Raw genomic sequence first — 26,285 nt, forward strand, 5'->3', positions numbered from 1 at the left:
TTGTTTCAACATTAGCTGGCGTTTTCTACATTAGTAGTTGTAACTGTGATTGGTCAAATCACTTATGTTGCGTTACGTCCTTGTGTAGAGTGTAATAGCTATTAAGGGGGACTTTGTTGGTTCCCAAAGGCATCCCCTTAATAGAGGTTATACTGTATATTGTTTGAACCATAGAGATATAATATCTCTATGGTTGAACAAAGAAATTAAAAACAGACATTGATGTACCATGAACAGTGTTATTGAATAATTCACCTGTCAATTTGATTGATATTTGATAGATTATACAGCAATGAATTACATTATTAATATATTACACATTTACAACATCAATAATTTTTATTTTCCCGCCGCTCTACAAACCAACCATTTGACTTAATCTCCCTATATTCTTTGTACATTATTTACAAGGCCCAGCCTCAAATTGCTTTGTACACTTTCGCTGTTTTAAAACAGTTTCCAAAAAAACTGTTACATTAGTACCAATGTACTGATATTGTTTGATATATTATTTGGCACAAAATGTACAACGGTACATAAGACAATCTGATAAACTGTTTTAAACGTTGTGTTAGGACTAACATACAGACTGACCGTGATATGATAGTGTACATAAAAGAAGTTATTATATTTGCTATATATGTGGGGATATTTTACATGTTTTGCAAGGTGAACCTTTATTGGTCAATGCGTGGACAGAAAATCAATTTAGTGTGCTTATCAAAATACAGTTGGCTTATCCTAATCTACTTCTTAGTCAGTCAGTCTGAACCTAGCCTTAGACCTTAACAACTGGATATAAACAATTATTTTGTAATAACTTTATACGATCGTTTTTCCTTCTAAACACTTTACAAAATTCTTACTTTATTACCCTACTCTTCATAACTCAAAACTTAGTGCACACACTTAAGAATTTACAACTGGAAATTGGGCAGTCAAATATAGATATAACCTGGCAACACTGGGATTATTTTACATTTTAATTTCATCTTAATAAAACAGTGGTAATTTGTACCAATCACACTTAATCAACGGATCAATACATTCTTTCAACAATATAATCTACTATTATTATATTCTTTGCCTACTCCAATGTGTTAAATGCACATAATTATTTTAAAGAACTTATATAATCATATTTTCCTTGATTTTGATTTTCGAATATTAACAATAAACTTATTAAAAAAAAAAAACTTACCTAATCTTTTTATAATTTTTTTAATTTAAATAATAGTTCAAGATAAATTTTATAGAATCGAAATTTAATTATATTGGTACGCTATATTAACAGAAAATAAACCATTTTTTGCTCTGTCCGATTTGTTTTATTCCTGTTCTATACAGAGCTTTTTTCTTTAAAAAATGTTATACAGAGTTGTACATTTTTATATCTAGTGTCTTCTGACATTAAATTTGTTAACCTCCAAATAAAAGGAATGTCACTTTTTGTACAGTAGTTCACATTTTAAGTATCTTTCATTTGCAAATTTAGTCTCATTTTTCTCTCTTACTAAAATAATTTTCATATCATTCTCGAATAACATAGACAAGCAACTCTTAGCACTAATGCATCGGCAGTCTCACTATAATTGCTGCAGTAATTCTACTGCCTAAACTGCAGTAATGCTAATGCAGTAACTTTACAATTTTCCTAACCCCTTAATTTTACTTTACAATCACCTTTCTTAACCCTCCCTCAAATTTTCGGCAATAAAACCAATTTCAGCAAAGTAAATAACAGGGGCTAGTAAGCTGAAAGTGGGTTAAAAAAATATAGTTATAATAACCTCAGCGCTAAATACGATAGTATTATAAACTCTTTGGTTTTAAATCATGTTGCACTAAAATGACCATGCACGTTAACACCGTACCACATCTCTCAATTGTATCAATTATAAACCGAAACATTTACACCAAAATAGTCCCTCTCCTTTAAAACATTTATGAGCCAATCATATTTCAATTATTCACAAACCTTCTTGACAGATATACTACTGATAAATTTGGCACACCTACTGAATACAATAACCTATAGAAAGTAAATCACACTTTAAAGTCAACCTTTTAACCGACAAAGTAATGCCTATATAAGGGAATGGTGACATCTTACCCAACAGCTATATATGGGCATGACAACACATTATAATAATATTCGTACATCATTACCATATATCAGCATTATATTATACCATATATGATACATCATTACCTTATATAGGCATAAGATAATATAGAAACATCATGATCATATATGGGTACCACATGTCTATATATGGACACGTTGTAAACTTGAGTACTTCAAGACTATATATGGACACATCATGACCATATATGGGTACCTCATGTCTATATATGGACACGTTGTAAACTTGAGTACTTCATGACTATATATGGACACATCATGACCATATATGGGTGCCTACAAACATAAAACATCTTTATCAGTCCAGACTAGAGCAAATATAGAACACCCCTTCTGTGGTTTTTATATGGGCTTATACATTACTGTTGTAACATATTTCTTGCGGTACCGATGAGTCGCACTTAAAACCATCACACCATCCTACATGGCAAAGAATTAAATCATAAGTAAGAGAAATTATCTTTAAAAAAAAATATCTATAATATAAATGAGATCCCCAATGGAAAACCATATTATTATTATTATGGTCATAGAATCTATGTTATTCCCTATGACCATTTACACACAACGTCGAGTGTATGGCGGTTTCCGCTCAGAATTGATACATATTCTATGTGGGACAAGCTACGCGGTATTCTGCTTACCGTTACAGCTCGTCTGTGTAAATTGGCCGTTAGGATTACCAGAACTCCTCAGGACCCAACAAAATGGGAGGAGTTCTACTGTACTCTCCAAAGAGTCATTTGAGGTCATACTGAGGTCATACTAACCTTAATTGACAGAGCATATAAATGGTTCAACATCACATGATTTGGTTCAGGAAGCAACGAAGGATCGTACTATAAAAATAAAATATTTTAATAGCATACAGACTCAATGTAGTGTTTTATAGGAAGCTAAAGTTCTGTCTACTATCAAAATGTGACAAATGTGGTGTGCCCATAATTATATGGACATGATGATGTCATATCACTACCATATTTGGGCACATCACACTTTTTTGTCAAACTAGTGTGATGGTGTATACATAGCTTAACAGTTGAGGAAAGAGAGATTGGGAGTTTTTTACAATTTCACATGAGGACACAGACGAGAGAACTTTCCATTTTACAACCAATGATTCCTTATCTACGGTTCTCATCGCGCTGGTTGGTGATGCACCCCTCTCCTTCCCACCCACCAGCCCAAGGCGTGATTGCCGACTGGCACTCCTGGCATGATGGTGAGAAACCATGCTTGCCAAGGTGTTGCAATCGAATCATCTTAACAATCAATTACCAAATCTGTATTTGAACTGTTTCACTAACCTGTAGACCTGTGTCTTTATTCAACATCACCTGCAGGAGATGCGGTGGAAGAATTGGAGGACCTCCAGACTTCTCAGGTGAAATCCTTTTAGGTATTTCTTGACTATAGTCACCTGGTGGTGAACTACTCTCTCCTACAAACAAATTGAATTTTAAAATCAGTTAATTTTGCAGTTGGCTGTTTGTTGTTATGGTTACTCATTCTATTGTCTTTAAAACAGTCATAAAGCTCTGTCTACACTATCAAACTTTGACAGAAAATGTGTCCTGTTGTTAGATGTAATTTACCCTAGCAATTTATGTTGAAATCCAAGAGCATACCTTTTGTTACATTCTGATGCGCAGTACTGCTACTGTTTATAGAGTCAATGGCTAACGCCTCTAAAACTTCAAAGTCAGACTTCATCACATTTATTGTGTTGTTTACACTGCCTACGTTGTTATCCACTGTTGGCTAAAAAAGAGAAAAAACACGCAGAACTTCTGGTTATTACAGTACATCTTTCGTCAGTTATTGGGCGTGGCCTAAAAAATGATTCTTGAAGGGATATTTGATATAATACTGTAAAAATAAAGTAATGCTACAGAGAAGGGCCTAGAACCTAGGCAACCAGTCACTAATACTATAGACTGGTTACAGTTGAACAATGAATTAGAAAATGTTATTGACATTACCAAACTTACAGCTAAAACAGTAGAGAACCCTGTGTCTGAGATGTACACACTAGTTATCAAAATTGCAATACAATAAACATACCAATACATATATTAATATTGATATAATTATAATTGATATACAGTAAAATTATCACTATTGCTGGTACAAAAACAAGGTGAAAACTAATCTACTTCATATCTATAAACATTATTGCCATGGCAAATTGATAACGGTATTTTTTTTGGTGCCAGCCATCTTGTCATCAAGTTATTGGTTCAAATCTGTTAGCAAACAACTGGTGGTAAGTGATTTAATTGGTCAGTCAATGGTATATTGTTAGTTCCCATCACATTTCAGATAGGAACGAATGTGCTGGTATAAAGCCAATAGAAAAAAAATCATCAAAAACCAGACAGACTAAAATCTAAATGTTGGTACAGAGCCAAAATACTGACATTTTACTGTTACAAAACCCTAGGTGGTAGGAATACAGTACATTAGTATGATCATGGGTTACATTTCAAGCTTAGCTAGGCAGCAATCACATTTGAATCTTATTTTCAATTGGCACTTGGCCCACAACATGATACTACTAAGCATATAAACTGCCCTATAGGGGCCGCCTGCTAACATATCACATACCTATTCTAGTTTACTAAAGCTGTCTACCACACTATCTGATGATAGCAATACCATCTTAAAAGCAATACACATCAGAAAACATTATATCTGTTACACAATATTTTTGGTAATTTGATATTCTTGTATTCATTTTATATTTTGGTTCAGTGAAAAACCTTTCATTTCAGTGGTCATACATAGTCACAAATCGTATACTGACTAAAATCACATTTGCATTGTCACCCAACTATTTCTAATTCAGAAATCGCTGTAGTCCGAGGCCAAATCAAATGGTTAATTTAGTCCGTAAAGTATATGAGTATGCTTAGACACTATAATTAAACGGCTCTAATTACGCATTTTAAACATGCCTCCCCAAAGCTCCCCCTTCAAATTAGAAAGAACGAGTTTAAATAACTTTAGTTTCTAATTACATAAATGTAAGAAATATTGATAGCTTTTGAAAATGGTAAATGTAATAGGAGAAAAATTATATCTGTAGGGTCACTCTTTAATGAATGGTGCCACTAACCATTAACAGTAATAATTGGATGAAGTTAAACACTAATGCGTTGAGTTATTTAAATTACAATATAGTTTTAATTAACCAATTTTATAATTTGAAATGTTATTCACTTTCAAATTGCACCAGATTCAATGGACTGTATCTTCACAAATTCTGTAATACATTGTCACATATGACCATTCATTATTTTGTATTAAAAAATTTGTAATCATATGCATCCAACAGCGAGCACAAACTCACCAATTACAAGATGGATAAACTATTTTATCATTTATCATGCTTATAAACCAAGTATAAGTATGGAGTTGAGAGAGTGGTGAGTTACAACTCTGGCACTAGGTCAGGATTGAACCCCAGACCTTGGGATAGGAAGGCAAGCACGTTAACCACCAAGCTACAGCTCCACTACATTTATGTTAGTGTATTACCTGCTTAGGATCGTGAGTCCATTGACCGTCCACATTGAACTTGTACTCATGCTTGCCTTCTGGAAGCTCCACTATTGTCACAAACTCACCAGTGCTGTAAAAAACAAAAATATTAATGCAGTGACCAAATTTATTTTAGTTGCACTGCATTTGAAAAATCAAATGTATTCTGCAGAATTTCAAGTCATTAAAAGCTCTGTCTACACTATCAAACTTTATTTGATGTGCCCATATATGGACATGATGATGTCATATCACTACCATATTTGAGCATCATTACCATATTTGAGCATATCACTACCATATTTGGGCACATCACTACCATATTTAGGCACATCACACTTTTTTTTGGTCAAACTAGTTTGATAGTGTGGACATAGCTTAAAAAGGAAAATCAAATTATTAAAAACAGATCAATGAGTAATGCCCCTCACACCTGGTCATTGACCTGGTATTTCAACAACAAGGTCAAGTTCAATGATTGGTCAACAATAAATGCTTTGATAAGCTGGAGTAGGCCCCTGGATGTAACCTTCACTACATGACCACAAAACAGGGTTTCCTCAGGAAAAACGAAAATTGAAAGCAATGCTTGTTTGGGCTTAGGCTTGTCTATAGATTAGATAACAATGATCTAATGCTTCCTTTAAAGGCAACCAATATGATACTGTAATCATCATATTTTGGTAAATGCTGACCTGGCAACTTTCATTTAATATTTTGCAAATTGAAAAAACTATAAATTATCATGAAGGGTTTAATCTTGTAAAAATCATTGACTTTAAAAAAAAAAAGGTTTTTTACATTTTATTTCATACGCATCCAACAGCGAGTAACTCACCAATTTTGGATGGATAAACTATTTAATAACTTATCATGCTTATAAACTAAGGGCCTGTTCAGACCTACAGAGTTATGCTTTCGTATTGTACGCGTTGTACAACTCCATAGGTCTGAACCAGGAAAAAATTAGTGGAAGCCACCTCGTACGACACTGATCTTTCGTTCGTTACAACAGCTCAAAGTACAGGAATAGTGAATGACGCTTACGATACGAAAGTCATGCATCAACGATTTTGACTTCTAACCAATCAAATTTACTCTTGCATACCAGATGTTCACCCAAATTGTTGACACTTCAGTTTGAAACGAAAGTGTTAGGTAGGGAAGTCTAAACATTTTTCTGTTACGACGCTAATTATAATATGACATTGCGTGCGATACGAAAGCATAACTCCATGGATTTGAACATACCCATAGTCTCATTTGAGGCTTAGAGAGTGATGTTAAAAGAATTAATAAAAGAAATGCGAGTGACAACTCTGGCACTAGGTCAGGATTGAACCCTGGATTGGGATTGCAAAGGCAAGCATGTTAACCACCAAGCTACAGCTCCACTACTTTTAGCAATTGTACTAGATAGATACTGTAGTAGAAATTAGAAAATACAATACTGTATACAAAATATATTTAAGCATACTAAATAATGTTCACTCGCAGCACTCATGTGTTGGGAAGATATAGAATCATGTATCAATTGATTTTTGATTTGATTTATTTGCATCTTATTAAAAACGTACAAAATTTATGATTAATTTAAAAGACTAAAAAAGAGATTCAGGATTAAATATGTGCAGATGGTTGTTTTCTTAGAGCATAACAATAACAATCAATACCCATTAAGAAACATATTAATTATAAAATATCATCATATCATTATCACAAATTTAAATCAACAGGATATGTCTAGCAAACATGAACCTAGCTATTGTTATACTAATTAAGGATTTTAAAAAACCTTGGTACTGTAAGTGCAACAGCTCGATATTAACGCCGAAGGCAGCCTTTTAGGATCAGAAGTAAGTGTTAATAACAAACACAAGACCTTGTGCAGATTTCTACAGCGTATTAATCTATCTCATAATAACAATACATCGAGAAAATCTATACGGCAAGTTTATTTTTCTACAGAAGTATTATTGAATATAGATTTGTGAAATGTGATCATGTTCACGTCAGTACACATGCGAACTAGGAATCAAATTCCGTCAAATGTAATTAAAACACACATGTACTTTTGTTGTGGTGGGTGGATAGTTGCATTCATTTATCATTATCAGGCCTTAACAGTGTAGGTGTGCTACAAATTTTTTACACAAGGTTGTGTTGATAAGCCATGGGTAGGTTAGTGACCTCACCACGGTACGCTTTAACGAACTTCATTAGCTATGATTAATTGTTGATCAATAATTCTTAAATAGGCAAACACACTGTACACAAACAACATCAAATTAGCCTGTCTACACTATCAAACTAGTTTGACAAAAAAGTGTGATGTGCCCAAATATGGTAGTGATGATGTCATCGTGTCCATATGGGCATATCACTCTTTTTATCACATAAAGTTTGATAGTGCAGACAGAGCTTTACGCCTACACTATCAAACTAGTTTGATAAAAACAGTTTGATGTGCCCAAATAAGTTAGTGATATGCGCAAACAAACATCATCATGTCCATATACTGTATGGGCACAAGTTTGATAGTGTAGACAGAGCTTATACACAATTAGAATATTATTTTTATTATTTTATTATTATTCCCAATATCTTCCATAAGAAAAATGATTACAAAATATTTACAAAAAAACATTTAATTAGAATCTAATGGCTATGAGAATTAATAATTAAAACAGAAATATATATAATAATGTTGTGACTGCTGAAGATACTATATTGATTATATGGTAGTATTATTTATACTAACAAACAGTCTAAAACCAACTTAATAATTGAATCAATGGCAAATAAGTCAAACAATATATACAATGGGAATAATGTATCTCGTAACCTATTCATTTCGAAGAATAGCAGCTTTAGGCAATACGTGAAGATGCTATGTTTGATTTTCTTTTATTATTCATAAAACACAATTGTAACTTGGAAAAAAATGTTTGTATAAAATAAAATGTAAACCAGGAATGAAACCATCTTGTATTTAATTAATAATATTGGGACATCAGTGCTATTGTGGTTTTATATTAAATTTGCTATTTTAGTTAGAGTATAATAATAGATATAAAATGCAAACTATTAGGGTACACACATACATACAGCACACAAGTCAGATGGAGAAACTTATGTTCCAATTGTCCGGTCCATTTTAAAATTTCTATTTTTTTTATTTTTTTCTTTTACTCATCATCATCTTTACAGTCATAACCATTGTCTAGAGAGATGTTTTTCTTAGCTTTTGAGGACAGGATGCTCTTGAGCACTCTTGAGTGGTATGTGCGCTATATAAATCTATATTATTATTTTCTCAATACTGTACCTTTAGCAGCCAGTGCAAAAGATATAACTACCATATTCATACTATAGGGACACCATGAAATTATATGCCTTTTATCATTTCTTACTGTCATAGTGAGTGAGTGGCAAAGCGGTTAAGACAGTGGAACCGTAATTACGTAGCCGTAACATCGGCAAGGGTTCAAGGCTCACTTGCTCCATGGTTCTAGTGGTAGAACGAGTCTTCTCGGATAAGGACTATAAACTGTAGGTCCAATGTACACATCTAGCTCATGTGCACTTTAAAGAACCTAGTACATCTTTCCAGGCGAGTAGGGGGTTACCCCGATGTACTAGTACATCACAGCCACTGACCATAACTAGGCCCTCTGGGAGACCAGTTTTTTAGTGAAGAGGTCGCCCAAGTATAAATAAAATATTTCAAATACCTTTTAGACATTGGAATCTTTGTCTTCCATTGGTTGAAGCTCCCTGATAGGAACACATTTTTGCCTCCTCCATTCCAATGGAACACAGTGGGTAAGGCTTTTAGGTTGAGAACAGGCTGTTCAACAATAGTACTAGCTCTGGGTCTTGTGAACTCTGACCTATGAATATCCTTTAAAACAAACAAGACATTTTGGTGAAAATACAAGATGTGAAATATACACAAATTGAAATGAAGATGGCCTACTGTACCATAAGTTATAAAGCTCTGTCTACATTATCAAACTACACTGAGTAGCCTACTATATAAACATGATGATGTACAGTAATATTAATCACTACCATATTTGGGCACATCAAACTAGTTTTTTAGTGTAGACAGAGCTTAAACCAATGTTGGTTTGAGGGCTGAGTAAAATCAGCTCACGCTGGCTGGGTCGCCCTCTTGAAGTAATGATGAAATAAATAGTTAAATTAAAAGCAATTAAAATAGAATAAAACACAACATATATTTTTAGCGGATTCTAGATACTCTACCATCATAGGCAAATTCTGTAATACACTATTCATATGACACTGTATGTATTACAAATATTGATATAAAGCAGATAAAAAACTACAGAATTCGGTAATATTTTTTTTCAGTTTTAAGTATGTATTTGTGTGGGTTTAGTTGGTTACCCATCCACAAGTTCTTTTGGCATTATTTTAACTGTTTAAAGCTCTGTCTACACTATCAAACTAATTTGACAAAAAAAAAGTGTGATGTGAACAAATATGGTAGTGATATACCAAAATATGGTAGTGATATGACATCATCATGTCCATATATGGGCACATCACATTTTTTGTCACATAGTGTAGACAGGGCTTTAAAATGTTTGTTAATCATTTCATTGTATAATATAACATAGATCCTTACAGATTACACAGCATAATTATGAAATATTCAAGCTAAAAATACACCCACATTTTATACTCCATTGGTTATGATTGATTATAAATAACGCAATAAAGTCCTTGAAAATTGTTTTTAAGTAAAACATAATGTTGCCTATTATTATTGAATCACATCCCGAAGGGATCTGGACACTAATGTTGGATTCGTGCCAAGAACACAACAATAGAATCAGTGTTGATGATCCTCACCCACTTCCCTTGGAATAGCTGAGTGGTAGACAGACTCTAAAAATACTCAGCGCAACTAAACTATAAAATATGATCTACTAAAACGAGAATCTGAAAACAAAGCGTTGGCAGATATGCTGTCAAGCTGCAGAAGAACAAAACATAATATATCTTTTTCTTAACAGAAGAAAGAAAAGAAGAAAACAGGATCTGATATTTTCATAAACTGAATTTCTAAGCGCATCCCTGATAATTGGTGTTCACCTTCTGGTCATCTGCCAAGGTCACAACAATGTACTCAGAAAAATATAGGACTAGCATAGGGGGGTCTATTAAAATGTGCATAGGGAGAAGGTTAAATTGTTTAGAACACTCTAGGCTATTTTAATAGTGCATTTAATTACTTAAATGGACATTATTAGAAAGCAGAAGCAAAGTAATTAACATTTTTTCAAGGCATATTTTTTTTTTTTTTCAATTCAAATCTGCAATCTACTGTAAATGAAAGCTATTATTGTGTTTTTACATTCATTTAGAAAGATACTGTACCAAACTAACACTTCAGTGTATTATGCTATTATGCTGATGACAATGAGAATAGAAATGTCATTTTATTCACCCCACCCTAAAAACAATCGTTACCTTAAAACTTGCTTGCGATAAGTCATTATCATCTAACGACAACTGCTGGAAAAGTTTACGATGCTGATGATTGCGCGGATTAAAATCAAATGACGGTGTCTCCTTGCTCGGTGACATAGGCAAACCATCTTTACCCTTCTCTTTACCACCGGTGTTGCCCATAGTGTGTTTTCATACAAGACCGCACTTCTTTCGAATACTTTTGAATGTACCGAGTCGCTTTAAAGATTGAGAGTGAATACGACGAAGCATCTGTTTTGAAAACTGAGTCACGAACTGAGGCAATAGGAACTGCAGGGATCTAGAAAACACTGATAAAAAGACAACATTTGTTATAAATATAAAACTATTATTAGTTTTATACTATTATGTGCAGTAGTCTCAAATGGACCATTTTATATCCGCTCAGTATGAGCAGTAATTTGCCCTGTTTTATAGGATAATGCAAAATGATTTTACTGCAGTACAGTTGTGCATCACCACACTAGGGCCTAGATGGAACTTTTTGTCCCGATTGACCTTGTAAATATGGCGCCCTCTGGAGTTATCGAAGTCGCTTATTGAACACATACAGTGAAAATGTGTTCTGTAGTTAGAAACTGAGCTGTAGAATAATGATATACTGTATAAAACAGTCAGATACGGAAACAAAGACATTTTGGAAGAAAACAGTTCATGCGTTCTTGACGCCAAGTCTTTGACCCACCTCTACACAATCAAACAACATGTAGGTGATAATTGTCGATGATAATATTAAGAGATGTATTGATTTGCAAGTACTTTTTGCAATGTTCTTAAATTGTGCATGCATCGCTGCAGATACCAATACTGCTGACCTAAAAACATACAACCCATGCAAGGCCTGCTTTATGATGTTGTTGTTGTTTCAATGTGCTATAGATGAAATGTTCAATCTACTGTACATCTGTTGCTGGCTGGGTATTGATGTCATTTTCCAAATAACAGTTCAATAAACCGTCTGATTAGACAATCTTTTCTGTTTAGCCTTCTGTTAAATGATTTTACTACTGTGTATACAAGGTGTTCTATGCTTGGCATAATGCCAAATTTACCCCTTTCAGTTTGATATATTTTGATGGTACCATAGTTACCATGGTGTTACTATAAATAAACCCAACCTCTCAAGTACATAAAAATGTAAGTGAATGTAATGAACATTAAGCCTGTTTTACACTAGGCGAATTTGTTTACACGAATACAAACATGTCACCTTTATGCGTATTCACGTTTGCCATCTTCCACACAAAGATTTATGATTATGAAATCGGAAGAATTTAAACACTCTCATGGTAGACTTTTTGTTGTATTCGATTAGGAACTTTCGTAGTCAACATAAAAATTTGTTGAGGACTTTTTGTATTCAAATGATAAATTATAAATGGATTGTGCTCAAGAGAAAATCATTTGAATACAAAACGTTAACAACGCAAGCTTTTTTGTTAAGAACAATCCCGCCACTGAAAATACTACGTTATAAGTACTCAACGGAAAAACTATACTCAATGGTAAATTCTCAATTGAATACTTTTGGTAGTGTCAATGCATACTACTGTATTATAAAAATTAAATATTTTCAAGGAAAACAAATTGAATAAAATCACAATTTTTCGAATTTTCAGAATTTTTAAGAATGTAGTAATTGATTTTTTACTTTATGATGAAAATGACATTGAAGCTGAAAGGCAATTAATTACAAAACATGTTTGCAATCTCATAAATGCAATGTTTGGTAGATTACATAATTTTCAAGTTCTCTATCGAAAAAAAACAGATGCGTAAGTACATCTAGAAGTGATATGTTAAATGATTATGATGACTAATTGTAAGTAATAAGAACTCAATTTCTTATTTAGTATCTTTATTTAAAATAAAGTAAATACCGTAATAGAGTAATATATGTTTTTTTTTCATATGCATCCAACAGCAAGCAACTCGCCAATATCGCCAGAATAAAAAGCTTCCAACAATGGAGAGAAATAAAAATAAATGACAATGACAATTTAAGTAAATTCCAAGTAACCCTAACTTGAGAAAATATAGCATTAAGTCCAAAGAATTAATACCTTGTTTTTTAAATGAAAATTGCAATCATGTAATTAGTAAAAAAGAAAATTTGCATTTTATTTGCAATTAAGAGCATCCATCATGTGATTGATTGACTACTTTATTCAAAATTCTCATTAGCAATACAATACCTTAAAAAAGTGAGAGTGCATCAATATAGTATAACAATATTAAAATAAATAAAATAATTTAATAATAATAATTTAAATTTCTATGTATATTTTACATGCAAATGATAATAAATGGAAGTAATTTTCCACTGATGAATGAAATAGTAATAATTATAATGAAAATGAAAGTATTATTACATACATTACATTTATTAAATTAAAAAAGGATAGGACTACCCTGTACTTTATTTATAGCACATTCAACACAAATAAATCAATAATGTCACTATAATATCATAACATACAAATAAGCCTGCATTTCGGCCATATAGTGTTGCCATGACCCTTACCTTAATCTACAGTACAATAGCCATATAGACTCAGTCCATAGATAGAGAATGTTCTTTTTGCTCAGTCATAATATAAACAGGCTGGATGGAATGGAGGGCTACTTTTTTACACTCATAAAAATAACATTCAAAATACAAACTGGCCTTTCGTATTTCTTAATTAAATTTGATTGCCTTTTTGACAGCTAACAATGCACTAAACATCAAAGCATAATAAAACATACATTTTAGACAAATTAATGATATGGTGCATGTTCTAAAGACAGTTCTGTTCAATATAAATAGAATCAAGTGTTTACAAAAAATACCGACTTCATGATGTATGCAGCAGCAGATGGCGATGACCAGCCGTTGGTGGCCGCCAAACCCAGCCTCAATTTATCCAGATCGCAAAATGATAACCAAAAAAGAATGTAATGTTTATCCGAAATTTTATAACCGATTGGAGCATATTCCCATATAAAAAATACATCAGTAATTTACCTTTCGATCCCTTTTCAAATATTTCTCCCAAATTGTAAAGACAAGTGAACAATCTCGAATAAAAAAGTTTGTTTACATTTACCTACCCTCGTGGCTTCTTTCCGAGCATACTGATGAAAACAAATATGGCGTCGATAAAATTACCTGGGTCAGGACTAGTTGATTTATGTAAACAAAGGAAAAAAGAGTTTAAATCCTGAAATTCAATTTACGCCAACGTTAAAACAAATTTGCAAACATATTTAAAATACATTAATAACATATTTACTACGTTTTATAAATATCAATAATATGTAAATGCAATTTTTGAGTTATATTGACTATGGCTCTAAATAAACACCCCCGTTTTCTAAATACTATCGTCTACTTCCTGAGAATCTTGGGTACAAATAACTAGGTCAGTGGCCTGTGAATGTTCCAGGTCAACAAAAGCACATGGTTCGATGAATTTCTGCATTGGTGGCTCACTACTAGTACAAAGGCATGATATTAATGGCTGGGCCATGGACTACGTGCAAAACGTCATGAATTGTTTTTTTTTAAGCCAGATTATTCTAGTCTGAACGTGATAATTATGATAAAAGGTGGATTATTATAATGCATCTTGCCCTTTTTTTCTTGTGTTATCTGTTTAAAAAGAAATCCCTATCAAAATCTTGCAGAGACATAATAATTATTCCATTGAACATTTATTATATTTCTCTATATGTATAGATAGGCTGTTGCTGGCACATGCATTTATTAGTTCTACATGCACTTCATAGGAATGGAAGCTTTCAAATAGTTTAGTACACAAATACTGTATAAATGATAGGGGAGGGGGAGAAGAATAGTTGTTATTGAAATACAGTTATAGTCAATCACCTCCACCCCACCCTCTTTTTTTTTAAAGGGCATTTTTGGGAAATTGGAAAGGAAATTATGTGTTTCAAAACAACTTTCACAACATACTGGATCTGCACTCCATACTGTATTTAACAAATTGAAACACTGTCCTTCACAGGAACCTTTGGTTTCCTCATTGAGGAAATCTCCAAACACCACTTACGAAAAAAAACAACTCTATAGTCAATTTTAGATTAGTATATACTTTTAATTGCATTTTCTGAAGTGCAGTACAGTCGCAGTAGACTTACTCTTCAGTTATAACAGGATAATAAGCACACGAAGCACCAGAACTCAAAAAGTAATATTTAACACTAAATATAATTCAAACAGCTTGACATCTACTTTCAGCCCTATTCTGCCGAATTGATCAACTTCCACAATACAAACAGGTTTATTCTGTACAAAGACTTGCCATGGATATATTACTACATACAGTACAGTATCTACCTTCAGGACACAACCCCTGAATAGTTAAAAGTATATTTCCCCTTATTCATTTCATGGGAAAATGTCCCCTGAATAGGGCTGTCCTGTCCCAAAGGACGGGTTCCACTACTGTTTTGTTAACCAGGCAAGCGATGAAATCCAAACAAAGTAATATTGTGAATTAAATATTCCATTTAACAAAAAGGTTGTCTATATACTGTAGTCACAAAATATACCTGTAGTACACTTTTACAGTCGTATACCACCCTTTATTTTAGGATGCTTATTAACCATGACTAAAATCTGGTGGTAAAGTTGCACCAGCGTCAGTGTGGTAAACTGAAAACAACAGAATGTGATCATTTTCCATATATGCTGTTCCATATTTACATAAGATGTTATCAACAAAATAGCATTCTAACTTGATCATAGACTCTTCAGTGTAAATGTTAAACGTTCTAAATATTGTAGTTGTGTCTATTATTAGATCAAAACTATAAAGTAAAAGGCATTAAAGTTTAGTATTTGAAAAAAATCATTTTAAACTTTTTGAATCACAGAAAATTTGAGTCAATCAGCAAGCATAATGAACGCTGTAATCATGATGTCTGGTAACAAAGACATTTTTTGTTGTGAAAATAGTAATTATGGAACTCTTAACATTAATATACTAATTATCTACTGCTTAAACTACTTTTTAATTACAATCCACATTGAAAATTTATGAAAACAATTTGTATCGTATAAACCTCCAATTTATTACGTACTATTGAGAACATGACCAGGATTAAGATCAGGGTAGCAAATTGCTTATGGTAATAAGGGAAAATTTAACGTATACATACTTCTTCCAATGCTACAAGGAGAACCAAGTCTAAAATAAGATCATCAAATTAAAAATTGTCTCTTATGAATTAATAAAAAATTACCTTGTATATTGTTACTTTTAAATTCAAAATCATTTTCAGATACCTTTTCATTTTCCAATTATATATTTCTCTGTACTACGTACACTGTGTAATTTTTTTTTTAGTACAAATTAACCATTAAGGAGGGTATTAAATACATTCATAAACTGCATTAATTCCAAAACTTTACTCAATTTCCTTTCCTTTTTAAAATGAATTCACCAACAAGTCAACAGTTATTTTCTAACTTCACCAACATTATTAATTAATTTAAAATTAACATTAATAAAGTACTTTTTAAGTATAAAAAAATGCTGTTTATATTTCATGATGTCCAAATAATTATATACAAATAATATTTGTTTAAATTTTCAATATATTGCATTATTAAACTGTGAAAAAAACCCAGAGAAAATAAACTAGTGTTTTGTCGGAAGACGGTCAGGGCAACATATATCATTCAGGATTTGATATGTTTGTTTTTGCAATGTTTTTAAAAAACTAGATCAATTTAAACAAACACAAACAGCAGATACTTTATATTGATTTAGTATAGCTAAGCTAAATACACAGTTAACGTGAAATTCTACATGCATTTGAATAAACATTGTTCGTCACAAAATTTGCATATTCAGGTTGAAATGTTAATAGGCATGCGGCGGGGCAAATAGAACTTAACAGCCATAAACAAAATTATATTTACAAATGTGAAAGTATGCATTTGATTTCACTATTTGAAAATTGCGCAAGAAATCCTCAATATTGCATATTATTACCCACATGGCAATGTCCTCGTATTTTTAACTGTAAGCAACCGCAGATGTGCAAAACTAATGGAACAACTAACAAGAAGTTTGTCGGACTGTAAAACACTTGTATTTAAATGGGACAATTGCTATTTACATAATGGCGAATTTTAGTGCATACGAATTGCTTATGCTCAGCGTACCAAATGGGTTGAACAACCAAGGATGGTATGAATGGCTGCAACCAATCAGGTAAAGGGAACATTAAAGCCTTTACTCAACAACTATTTACTTTATATGTATGTTTATATGTACATAAATGACACCGCATAGTGTACTTCGAGTTGTTTGTAAAAGTCATCATTGTTGAAGTAAATAACTTTAAAACCTCAAGGCAACGAAAGTACACTACACACCTAAAAGTAAATAAATGTTTAAATATGAGTTCACTTTAAGAAATCAACCTCACTCGTCATCCTATTGTATTAGAGTGCTTTAAACACAAAGTGCACAATTTATTTGCCAAAAAAATGGGTTATATTCTTCTTGTAATATTATATACTACATTTTATATAAACAGGAATTTTACCAATATTATTATCAATAAACCATTATTATGAAATAAATTCCGCTGAAACTCTATTTAGGAACCACATTTAAATAACTACCTTTGAAATAGTGACCCAAGTATTCCAAAAAGGGACCTCAGTTTGTTACCCTGTTGTCCTATCACTGTACTGAATATGATGTTAATAGAAATCAACTACAGACAACCCTAGAAGTTTTGGTCTATCATTAGAATCACTACATATGTTCTGTTTATGTAAGCTGTATAATAGTGGTCTCTAATTGGAGGGAATATTTGCATAGTGGATCTACATTTAACAACATTGCATAAGTGACAAGCAAGCAAAACATTCACAAAATTTGAATCAAATATCTAACACAGCTTTGGACAAAACCCAATACCACTGTGAATACTTTGAATCAATCAGTAGATATCAATCAATAGATATTGAGATATTGATAGATATCAATCGACAGATATCAATCGATATATATCAATCAATAGATATCAATCGATAGATATCAATCAAAAGATATCAATCAATATATATCAATTGATAGATATCAATTGATAGATTTCCATCGATAGATATCAATCAATAGATATCAACGATCGATATCCATCGATAGATATCAATTGATAGATATCAAATCGATATATATCAATCGATATTGAATTAAGAAAGCATACATCTGTACATGTAAAACATAATACAGTCAGAGAGCTACGTTGATAACACATCACTGATTTCATACATTGTGAGGCCGCTGTTTTATGTAACCACTTCAAATTATAATATCATAGGTTATGGATGGAATTTTTAGATTTTTACAATATTCCTACTAATGTATACACATAATTATATTGTTGTAATGTATATATAAATGTTGTATATTTTTTAGAAACCTCAATCCAAATTTTTCTTCTATAAAACAAGTAAATATAATTTGCCAATTTTATATAAACATAATACAAAAAATAAAATATTAAAGTAAAGGGAATGACATTAAAATACAAAATAGAGTTGGAATTTTTTAGGTGGGCACAGAAAAATTCTTAAAAAATTAATATAACTAAAAGCAAAATGTTTTTTTTTTATGTAACAGTGTAACACCCTCTCAAAATTATCTGTAAACTAAATAGGAATGGGGGTGATTTCTGGGAATGGGAACAGGGTCACAACCCAAGGATAGGAGTGGTTGGGAAGGCCTGGAATTTAGATGGACAACCACCATAATATTCTAAACAGCACATATAAAGAAAACCTAACCATAAGCACTTTTAGTTTCCCCTCCTATATTCTAAGGAAAGCATTAAACTCCCTAAAACGCCCTAAACATCCCTGGATGGCTTATTGTTACACCAGACCCTGGCAAAAGACCTTTCTTATCCAAGTACATAAATAGGTGGAATTTATTTATTATGTTTATACTAACTACAAGTTGTCTTTTTTTAAATATAATTGTTTGTACAATAGATTCTGAAGAGATGATGAGTAAATATGAGCATCTTGCACCGAGAACCAATAACGTAGAAATATTACTGCCGAATTCTAGACCACTTTTTCTGGAACCTTAGTTGAAGCAAAGACTAAATCCAGGTCATAAGTCTTTATTTCATCCCATAAGATTTTCTGTCTTTGTAACAACCTAGGCATAAAACTAGAATTCTAAGCCGTTTCATCTTAGAATACTCTGGAATCTTAAGGAATCACACGATGAGATGTTGCACATGTTTTTGTGTTTAATGCCCCTTAGTGGTTCCTCCTTAGGAGGACTGTGATACCTGGATTACGTTGTTCAATCCAAATTCTGCCTCTACTGTTGGCTGAAAAAAAGATAAATAAAATGCATTAACATACCAAGTACATAACGTTTTTTGATTAGCCATACAGTAACTGCTGATCATTTCGAATTAGGATTAAGCTCTGTCTACATTATTAAATTTTATGTATATATGAACATGATGATGTCATATCACTACCATATTTGGGAATATATCACTACCATATTTGGGCACATCACACTTTTTTTGTCAAACTAGTTTGACAGTGTAGACAGAGCTTTAGGAAATATAGATTAGTACTGTATTGCCTTTTTGGCTATACTGTACCATTTGATAAATGCATAGCCATAAGGTGGCTATGCATGGAGGAAAAACCATTGGCAAAAATGTTATCTAAAACCCCATTGTAGCCCTCCATGTTTTTCTCCCATTTTAATTATTTACTCTTTGTTGTAATTTTAATGCAATTTGATCAATTTTTACAAACTCTCACAAACTCAAAGGTTTATTAGGTTTGGGGTACCATACTAAAGATACATTCATTCATGTATCATGTTCCAAAAACAGAATGGAAGATGGCACTGTTCTGTGAAGCAGAAACACAACAGAATGTTAAAAACAAAAACAATTTTAGTGCAAATGTAGCTGTAAGTGGTCATGATAAAATTGTCTAATACTAAATAACTTGTTTTAGAATGATTCCTACCTTCAATTAAGTACAATACTACAAAACACACTACGCCTACTGTATTTCTTTAACGCAATTGTTATAAATAATATTCCAAATATTAATAATGCACACGTCATGCAAAGAGCCAAAATTCTGCCGTCAAGCTAAACCACAAATTGTTGAAATAATTACATTAATTTGAAATTTGGACGAACACCATAATTCTGTTGCCAAAACCTTTATAGAATAAAAAAAAATGTCCATTCTTTCTGTTTCAAATTTCAACAAGACAGAGTGGAGAACATTTCCAGAAAAATCTGAACCAAAATTGTGTTGTATTTGGCTTTTATAGAATGCACTAAACTTTGATTGGTGTAGTCACTGGAACTATCACAACAGTGATTTAAGGAGTATGATGCATGTAGTTAGAAAAGCAACAAAAGAAATGAAAAGATTTGCTAATTCTAAAAGATACATTGAAACTGATTCTAAATGGATGTTAAGCTCTGTCTACACTATCAAACTTTATGTGACAAACAAATGTGATGTGCCAATATATGGACATGGTCATATCACTACCACATTTGGGCACAGCACACTTTTTTTTGTCAAACTAGTTTGATAGTGTAGACAGAACTTTATTTGAAGTTATAAAGTTAATGTAATCAAGATCATTGTTACCATGTATTTTTGATCATGATAAAATTGATTCTATAGTAATATACAATTTGTATTAAATTTGAATGAGATATAAGAATGCAAAGCCAATAATTTAACTTAATGTACAGTTAATATTAAATTAACAAACTGCAGTAGAACCCCTTTGGGAAACCCCTATTCAGGGGACACTTTACTTCCACCAGCCCATATTCAGGGGACACACATATTAAGGGGATACTTTTATTGTGTTCTGAAGAATTTCCCTAAATAAGAGTTATTCTGAAGGAGCCCCTTAAATAAGAGTTGTTCTGAAGGAGTCCCCTTAATAGGAGTTGTTCTGAAGGAGTCCCCTTAATAGGAGTTGTTGTAAAGGAGTCCCCTTAATAGGAGTTGTTCTGAAGGAGTCCCCTTAATAGGAGTTGTTCTGAAGGAGTCCCCTTAATAGGAGTTGTTCTGAAGGAGTCCCCTTAATAGGAGTTGTTGTAAAGGAGACCCCTTAATAGGAGTTGTTCTGAAGGAGTCCCCTTAATAGGAGTTGTTCTGAAGAAGTCCCCTAAATAGGAGTTGTTCTGAAGGAGTCCTCTTAATAGGAGTCATTCTGAAGGAGTCCCCTAAATAGGAGTTGTTCTGAAGGAGTCCCCTAAATAGGAGTCATTCTGAAGGAGGTCCCTTAATAGGAGTTCTACTGTACAACAAAAGAAATGAACAAAACATGCTACATCAGAACAAGACTGAACAAAATGCCATAAAGAAGTTTCAAACATGCATGCTATGGAAAACGATGAAATACTGGATCGTCATTGGACAATTCTCTCACCTGATCAGTGTCTACCTTTGTTTCGCCATCGACGGTGAAATTGTAGTTGTATTCACCTTCCGCTAAATCAATACTCAAAATAAATTTACCCTCGCTGTGAAAAAAATGGGGTCCATGAACCCAATTGGTTATTATTTCATTATTATATATACAAAAAAAAAATAAAAAAAGAAATGCCCATTCGTAAGGAGAGGATGCACATTTCATGCCTCATGCCTTAAAAGGAAACAATGCCAACAAAACTGAACTTTTGCCAAATTTTCGTTTTCCATAAAACCACTGTAACATGAAACCCAAGGTGAAAACTAATGACAACATTTTGTTTTTAATCGTGAAACAGCATCATAAATTCTTTTTTCTGCCATAACAGGTTCAATTTTGTTTGGCATTGTATCCTCATACATCCTGTCTTGCGTATGCTAATTACCTTGGAGTTATCGCATCTCCACTGACCATCTACTATATATTTATACTCGTATTCACCTTGCGATAGAGCTATCATGGCGGACAGATGGTGCATGCCACTACGTAACAAATGAACAGTTAGTGAAAACACAGCACAGTGTTATTAAAATGTTTTTGATTTGTGATTTAAAGCAAAACTCTGGGCGAAATGAAAAATAAAATGTTAAGAACAGCAATTTTTAGATAATTAGTTATGAGAGAGTTGAATTGATACTACTAAAAAAGTTAAATGAAATGTCTTGAATTTTGTACAAGAAAGCTTCAGAGTTAATGTTGTTTTTAGATTAAAATTTTAGTTATAAATATAAATAACAAATAAAAAGTGCAGAACTGATTACTAAAAGCTGCAGTCAGTCAATATCTATAACTTTGTTTAATGCATTAATTTATTAGCTTTTAATTTTATTTGAATAGAACATTCAATGGAATATTTCACATTCCCAACTTTGAAAATTTAAAAATTGGAAATACTTTTATTAAAGCAATGTTTAAAAAATATATTCAAACATAAAATTCATCAGCATCTATAGTTTAAACAATTGGTATTACCATGGAGAATCTTATTTCTCCATGGTATTACCAAGGCAATCTAACAACAGGACACTGAGCTCGCCTTGCCAAGATAGGAACTTGTAACAGTCCTTTGTTCTTATGTCTGGCTGCGACAAATACCAACAGTACTGTACTATGTACATTCTCTGTCATATTCTAGAGTATGTTAACAATCGTCATGGAACTAATCATGTCGCAGCCACAAATTTGTTGTCAACAGATTAACCAAATTTCCGTTAAACAAAATGGGCCTAGTAGTAAAGCCTAAATGGTAGATTTATGCACTATTGAAATATTTTTGTATATCAAAACAGATTATTTTTTTTAGTTTGGAAGATCTGGTTTAGGTTTTGTACAACCCTTAGCAGTTGAACAGTGTGTACGTGTTATCAGGGTAACATTACAGCGTTATCAGAGTATTCTTTTAACCAAGAGCAGAGACAAGCCAAATTGTTTACTCTTGTACTCTTTTATTTAATATTAATGCATTAAACACGATTTATTTGCAGCTTTAAAAAAAAAAAAACACTGAACATTGAACATGCAAACAAATGATTACAACTAAATATAAAATTAGGCAAACACAAACAGTATATAAAAATAAGTGCAAAACAACAAATGAGCAACAAAATATAGTTGGTGAATTATCAATTATTTTTAATTAAAAAGTCTGAATGAATTGGTTTGTCCGAAAGTATGCTTCACCGTATATGACAGCAGAGACAAGGTACTTTCCGAAAAATGTAAAAAAAAACCATAATTCTAAATTTTTTAATTTGGATAATAATTTAATCTTTAAATTCACAAATAAATATAGAGATACTTACTCATGAACAAGGGGAGTTTTGGCACTCCAGTTGTCCCAACTTCCAGACACAGTTACATCATCTGCAGATTCATTCCACATAAAGTTCACGGAAACTTTGTCATGTGGTTTATTGTCAATTTCTCCATTTGTATTTTCTACAGCAATCAACTCCGGTGTTGGTTCAGGTTCTGAAACCGGTGTAGGGTCATCTACTGGTGTTGGTTCTTCCACTGGTGCTGGTTCTTCCACTGGTGCTGATTCTTCCACTGGTTCTTCCACTGGCACTGGTTCTTCCACTGGCGCTGGTTCTTCTATTGCCGTTGGTTCTTCTACTGGTGCTGATTCTTCAGCTGGAATTGGTTCAGTTTGGGACGGTTCCTCTGTGGCAGGTGTTTCTGTGGAGTCTTCTGAAGTATTGTCTAAAGGTCCAGATTCATCTATTTCTATTGTTGGTATTGTTTCTTCTACTGATGCAGTTTTTTCTGGTTCCTCTGTTGGTTCTGGAGTAGGTTCTACTAATTTAGGTTCTTCCATCTGTGTTGGTTCATTAGCAGTCACCTGTTCAACAGCAGGGACCATTGTAGGTTCTGGTAAAGCTGGCTCCTCAGTTGGTGTGGGTACTTCTACTTCTGCCGGTTTTTCGGCAGGTAGCACTTCTTCTACTGGTGTTTGTTCTGCTAGTATAGGTTCTTCTGCTGGTGTAGGTTCTTCTACTGGTTTAGGTTCTTCTACTGATGTTGGCTCTTCTACTGGGGCAGGTTCTTCTGATTGTTTAGGTTCGTCTACTGGTGTAGGTTCTTCTACTGGTGTAGGTTCTTCTGCTGGTGTAGGTTCTTCTGCTGGTGTAGGTTCTTCTACTGGTTTAGGTTCTTCTACTGGTTTAGGTTCTTCCACTGGTGTAGGTTCTACTACAGGTATTGGATCTTCTACTGGGGTGGGTTCAGCTGGTGCAACTTCTTCTACAGTTTCAACTACTGTTACATTCTCTACTGACATTGGCCTTTGTTCCACTGATGCAGAGCCCACCATTGGAGGAACATATGTGTGTGTTTCCTCTACTGTTACAGTCTCTATTGATTCTGGTCTTTGTTCTAATGATACAGATTTTACAGCTGGTGTACTAACTAATTCTGTAGTAACTGGAGCAGGTTCCTCAATTGTTTGTGGTTCTTGAATTTCCACTACCTTTTCCTAAAAATACAAAAATTAAAGTAATAATATTAATTAATTGTTAATTCAAGTATTATTTAAAAAATACAATGTTGATGCCATACATAAAAAGATAAATAAACAATGAATTATTATTACATCATCTGTTTTGGCTTGTTCAGTTGGTTCCTCTTTTGTTACTTCTGTTGGTAATTCCTCTTCTTTTGCCAGTGGTGTATCCTCCTCCTTTGCTGGTGGTTCATCTTCTTTTACTGGTGAATCCTCTGTCTTAGCTGGTGGTTCCTCTTCCTTTACTGGTGAATCCTCTGTCTTTGCTGGTGAATCATCTGCTTCTGGTTTAGCTTCAGTTGATTCTTCTTTCTTCTCCTCCACTGGCTTTACATCTGCTGCCACTGGTTCTGCTGCATTTGGCTGGAAAACAAAGAATTTAAATAGATAGATTTTTCACATGTATTTCCAGTCTTATGTTAATGAATTTTTGCTATGAATTGCTAATTGCTAATTTTACTAGTAGATAAAAAAAGGAAATTTCTAGCCTTTATAAATATAAGGTAATTTATAGTTTGCCTTCGAAAAGTTGTTTGTCTTTCATTTCTATTGCATCTTCTCTATGGCAACTAAGTGCAATACCCACAAATAATAAGAAAAATGACCCTGGTGGAAGGCTGATTAATTTAAATTACCTTCACTACAAATTAAGGTCAAACGGCAAAGTAGAAACACAGGCTATTCAATTATGCACAATGTGCAGTTAATGAGGCCAATTATTTGGAAAATTCCAAAAAGTACAATTAAAAAATGTGAGTGATTCTATGCTAAATAAGACATTAATAGGCAGCTTTCAGTTCAGAGGTTTGCAAAATATATTTTGGTAAATTCTAAATATCCAAAAAACGCTATTCTATGGAACATGTTAGCATCAAACAACTTAAAAACTTTCATTACATCTCTTATTATCATACTGTAGCTGTCCGCAAGAAGAACCCAAGACCACTTCTACTTGGCTAAAGGGTCTTCCACACCTATTTCGGCACAGTTAAGACAGCGTCAAATCAAGCAAACTAGTTTGATAGTAGTGTAGGCTAAGCTTTACGGTAGCAAAAGGTAGCAATTCTAATTATTCTTGGCAGGCATGAGCATAGACTGTTTACCTGTGATGCAGCCTCTCCACCTGCTGCTGCTGCTGGGTCATTCTCAACCTTTGTTGCAACCTCTCCTACTGCGTTCTCTTGGATCCCATTCTCTCCTCCGGCAACCTTTGCTTCTTCCTTGGATTTCTGCAAACAAATTTTTATTTCATTTAATTTTTTATTTTAATTTTTGTATGCATTATTTTATTTTGTCCATCTTTATAAATTCTATTTATTTTAATTTCATGTTTGTTGTTACATGTTTATGTCATGTTGTATTTTTGTGAGGGTCCCTAATGATCAGCTTCGTAAAATATTGTTGAAATAAAATTTTACAGTAAAACAGTAAATGCAAAGTGATTTGAAATCTGCCCAAATATAAGATAACCTATAAATTACAATTTTCCTAAATCACAAGAAAAAATATACTATCATATCATGTAATGGAATATTACTGAAAAATGTGAAAATTA

The 26,285-nt window shown here is 32.9% G+C and overlaps 2 protein-coding genes across 10 annotated transcripts in view; both read right to left on the reverse strand.

Annotated features, from left to right (window-relative positions):
- Positions 1 to 1,186: 1,186 nt before the first annotated feature.
- LOC144852621 (5'-AMP-activated protein kinase subunit beta-2-like) lies at positions 1,187 to 14,366 on the reverse strand. Of its 3 annotated transcripts, none has more exons than XM_078710540.1 (8): positions 14,220 to 14,366; positions 11,192 to 11,502; positions 9,424 to 9,593; positions 5,687 to 5,780; positions 3,775 to 3,907; positions 3,454 to 3,587; positions 2,917 to 2,985; positions 1,187 to 2,566 (listed from the first exon to the last, which is right to left on the reverse strand). In XM_078710540.1, the coding sequence occupies exons 2-8, from the start codon at positions 11,351 to 11,353 to the stop codon at positions 2,489 to 2,491; spliced, it is 840 nt and encodes a 279-aa protein (XP_078566666.1). In that variant the 5' UTR covers positions 11,354 to 11,502; positions 14,220 to 14,366; the 3' UTR covers positions 1,187 to 2,488. The 3 variants fall into 3 exon arrangements, with proteins under 3 accessions (XP_078566666.1, XP_078566667.1, XP_078566668.1); XM_078710541.1 differs by having other exon boundaries at positions 14,306 to 14,346; XM_078710542.1 differs by having other exon boundaries at positions 14,302 to 14,330.
- A 925-nt stretch (positions 14,367 to 15,291) lies between these two features.
- LOC144852593 (uncharacterized) overlaps positions 15,292 to 26,285 on the reverse strand; it is a 28,344-nt gene continuing 17,350 nt past the window's right edge. For 3 of the 7 annotated variants that reach the window (XM_078710494.1, XM_078710497.1, XM_078710490.1), the window contains exons 2-6: positions 25,834 to 25,959; positions 24,821 to 25,093; positions 23,532 to 24,703; positions 22,115 to 22,211; positions 15,292 to 19,582 (exon numbers count right to left, since the gene is read on the reverse strand). In XM_078710494.1, the coding sequence (XP_078566620.1) occupies positions 19,523 to 19,582; positions 22,115 to 22,211; positions 23,532 to 24,703; positions 24,821 to 25,093; positions 25,834 to 25,959 (1,728 nt within the window). In that variant the 3' untranslated portion in view covers positions 15,292 to 19,522. Of the gene's footprint in view, positions 19,583 to 21,687; positions 21,782 to 22,114; positions 22,212 to 23,531; positions 24,704 to 24,820; positions 25,094 to 25,833; positions 25,960 to 26,285 lie in introns of those variants that run through there. The other 4 variants (XM_078710493.1, XM_078710491.1, XM_078710492.1 and 1 more) reach the window with 4 other exon arrangements.

The sequence above is a fragment of the Antedon bifida genome, chromosome 9 (genome assembly GCF_963402885.1).
Source record: "Antedon bifida chromosome 9, ecAntBifi1.1, whole genome shotgun sequence".
In the NCBI taxonomy this organism is placed as follows: Eukaryota; Metazoa; Echinodermata; class Crinoidea; order Comatulida; family Antedonidae; genus Antedon; species Antedon bifida.

Excerpts from the sequence above, each read along its gene's own strand:
- LOC144852621 (XM_078710540.1), bottom strand. The coding sequence starts at position 11,353 with ATGGGCAACACCGGTGGTAAAGAGAAGGGTAAAGATGGTTTGCCTATG. Across the intron at positions 3,588-3,774 it reads GCATCAGAATGTAACAAAAG|GAGAGAGTAGTTCACCACCA; the intron begins GTATGCTCTTGG and ends ATTTGTTTGTAG. Across the intron at positions 2,567-2,916 it reads TATATGCTCTGTCAATTAAG|GATGGTGTGATGGTTTTAAG; the intron begins GTTAGTATGACC and ends TTTGCCATGTAG.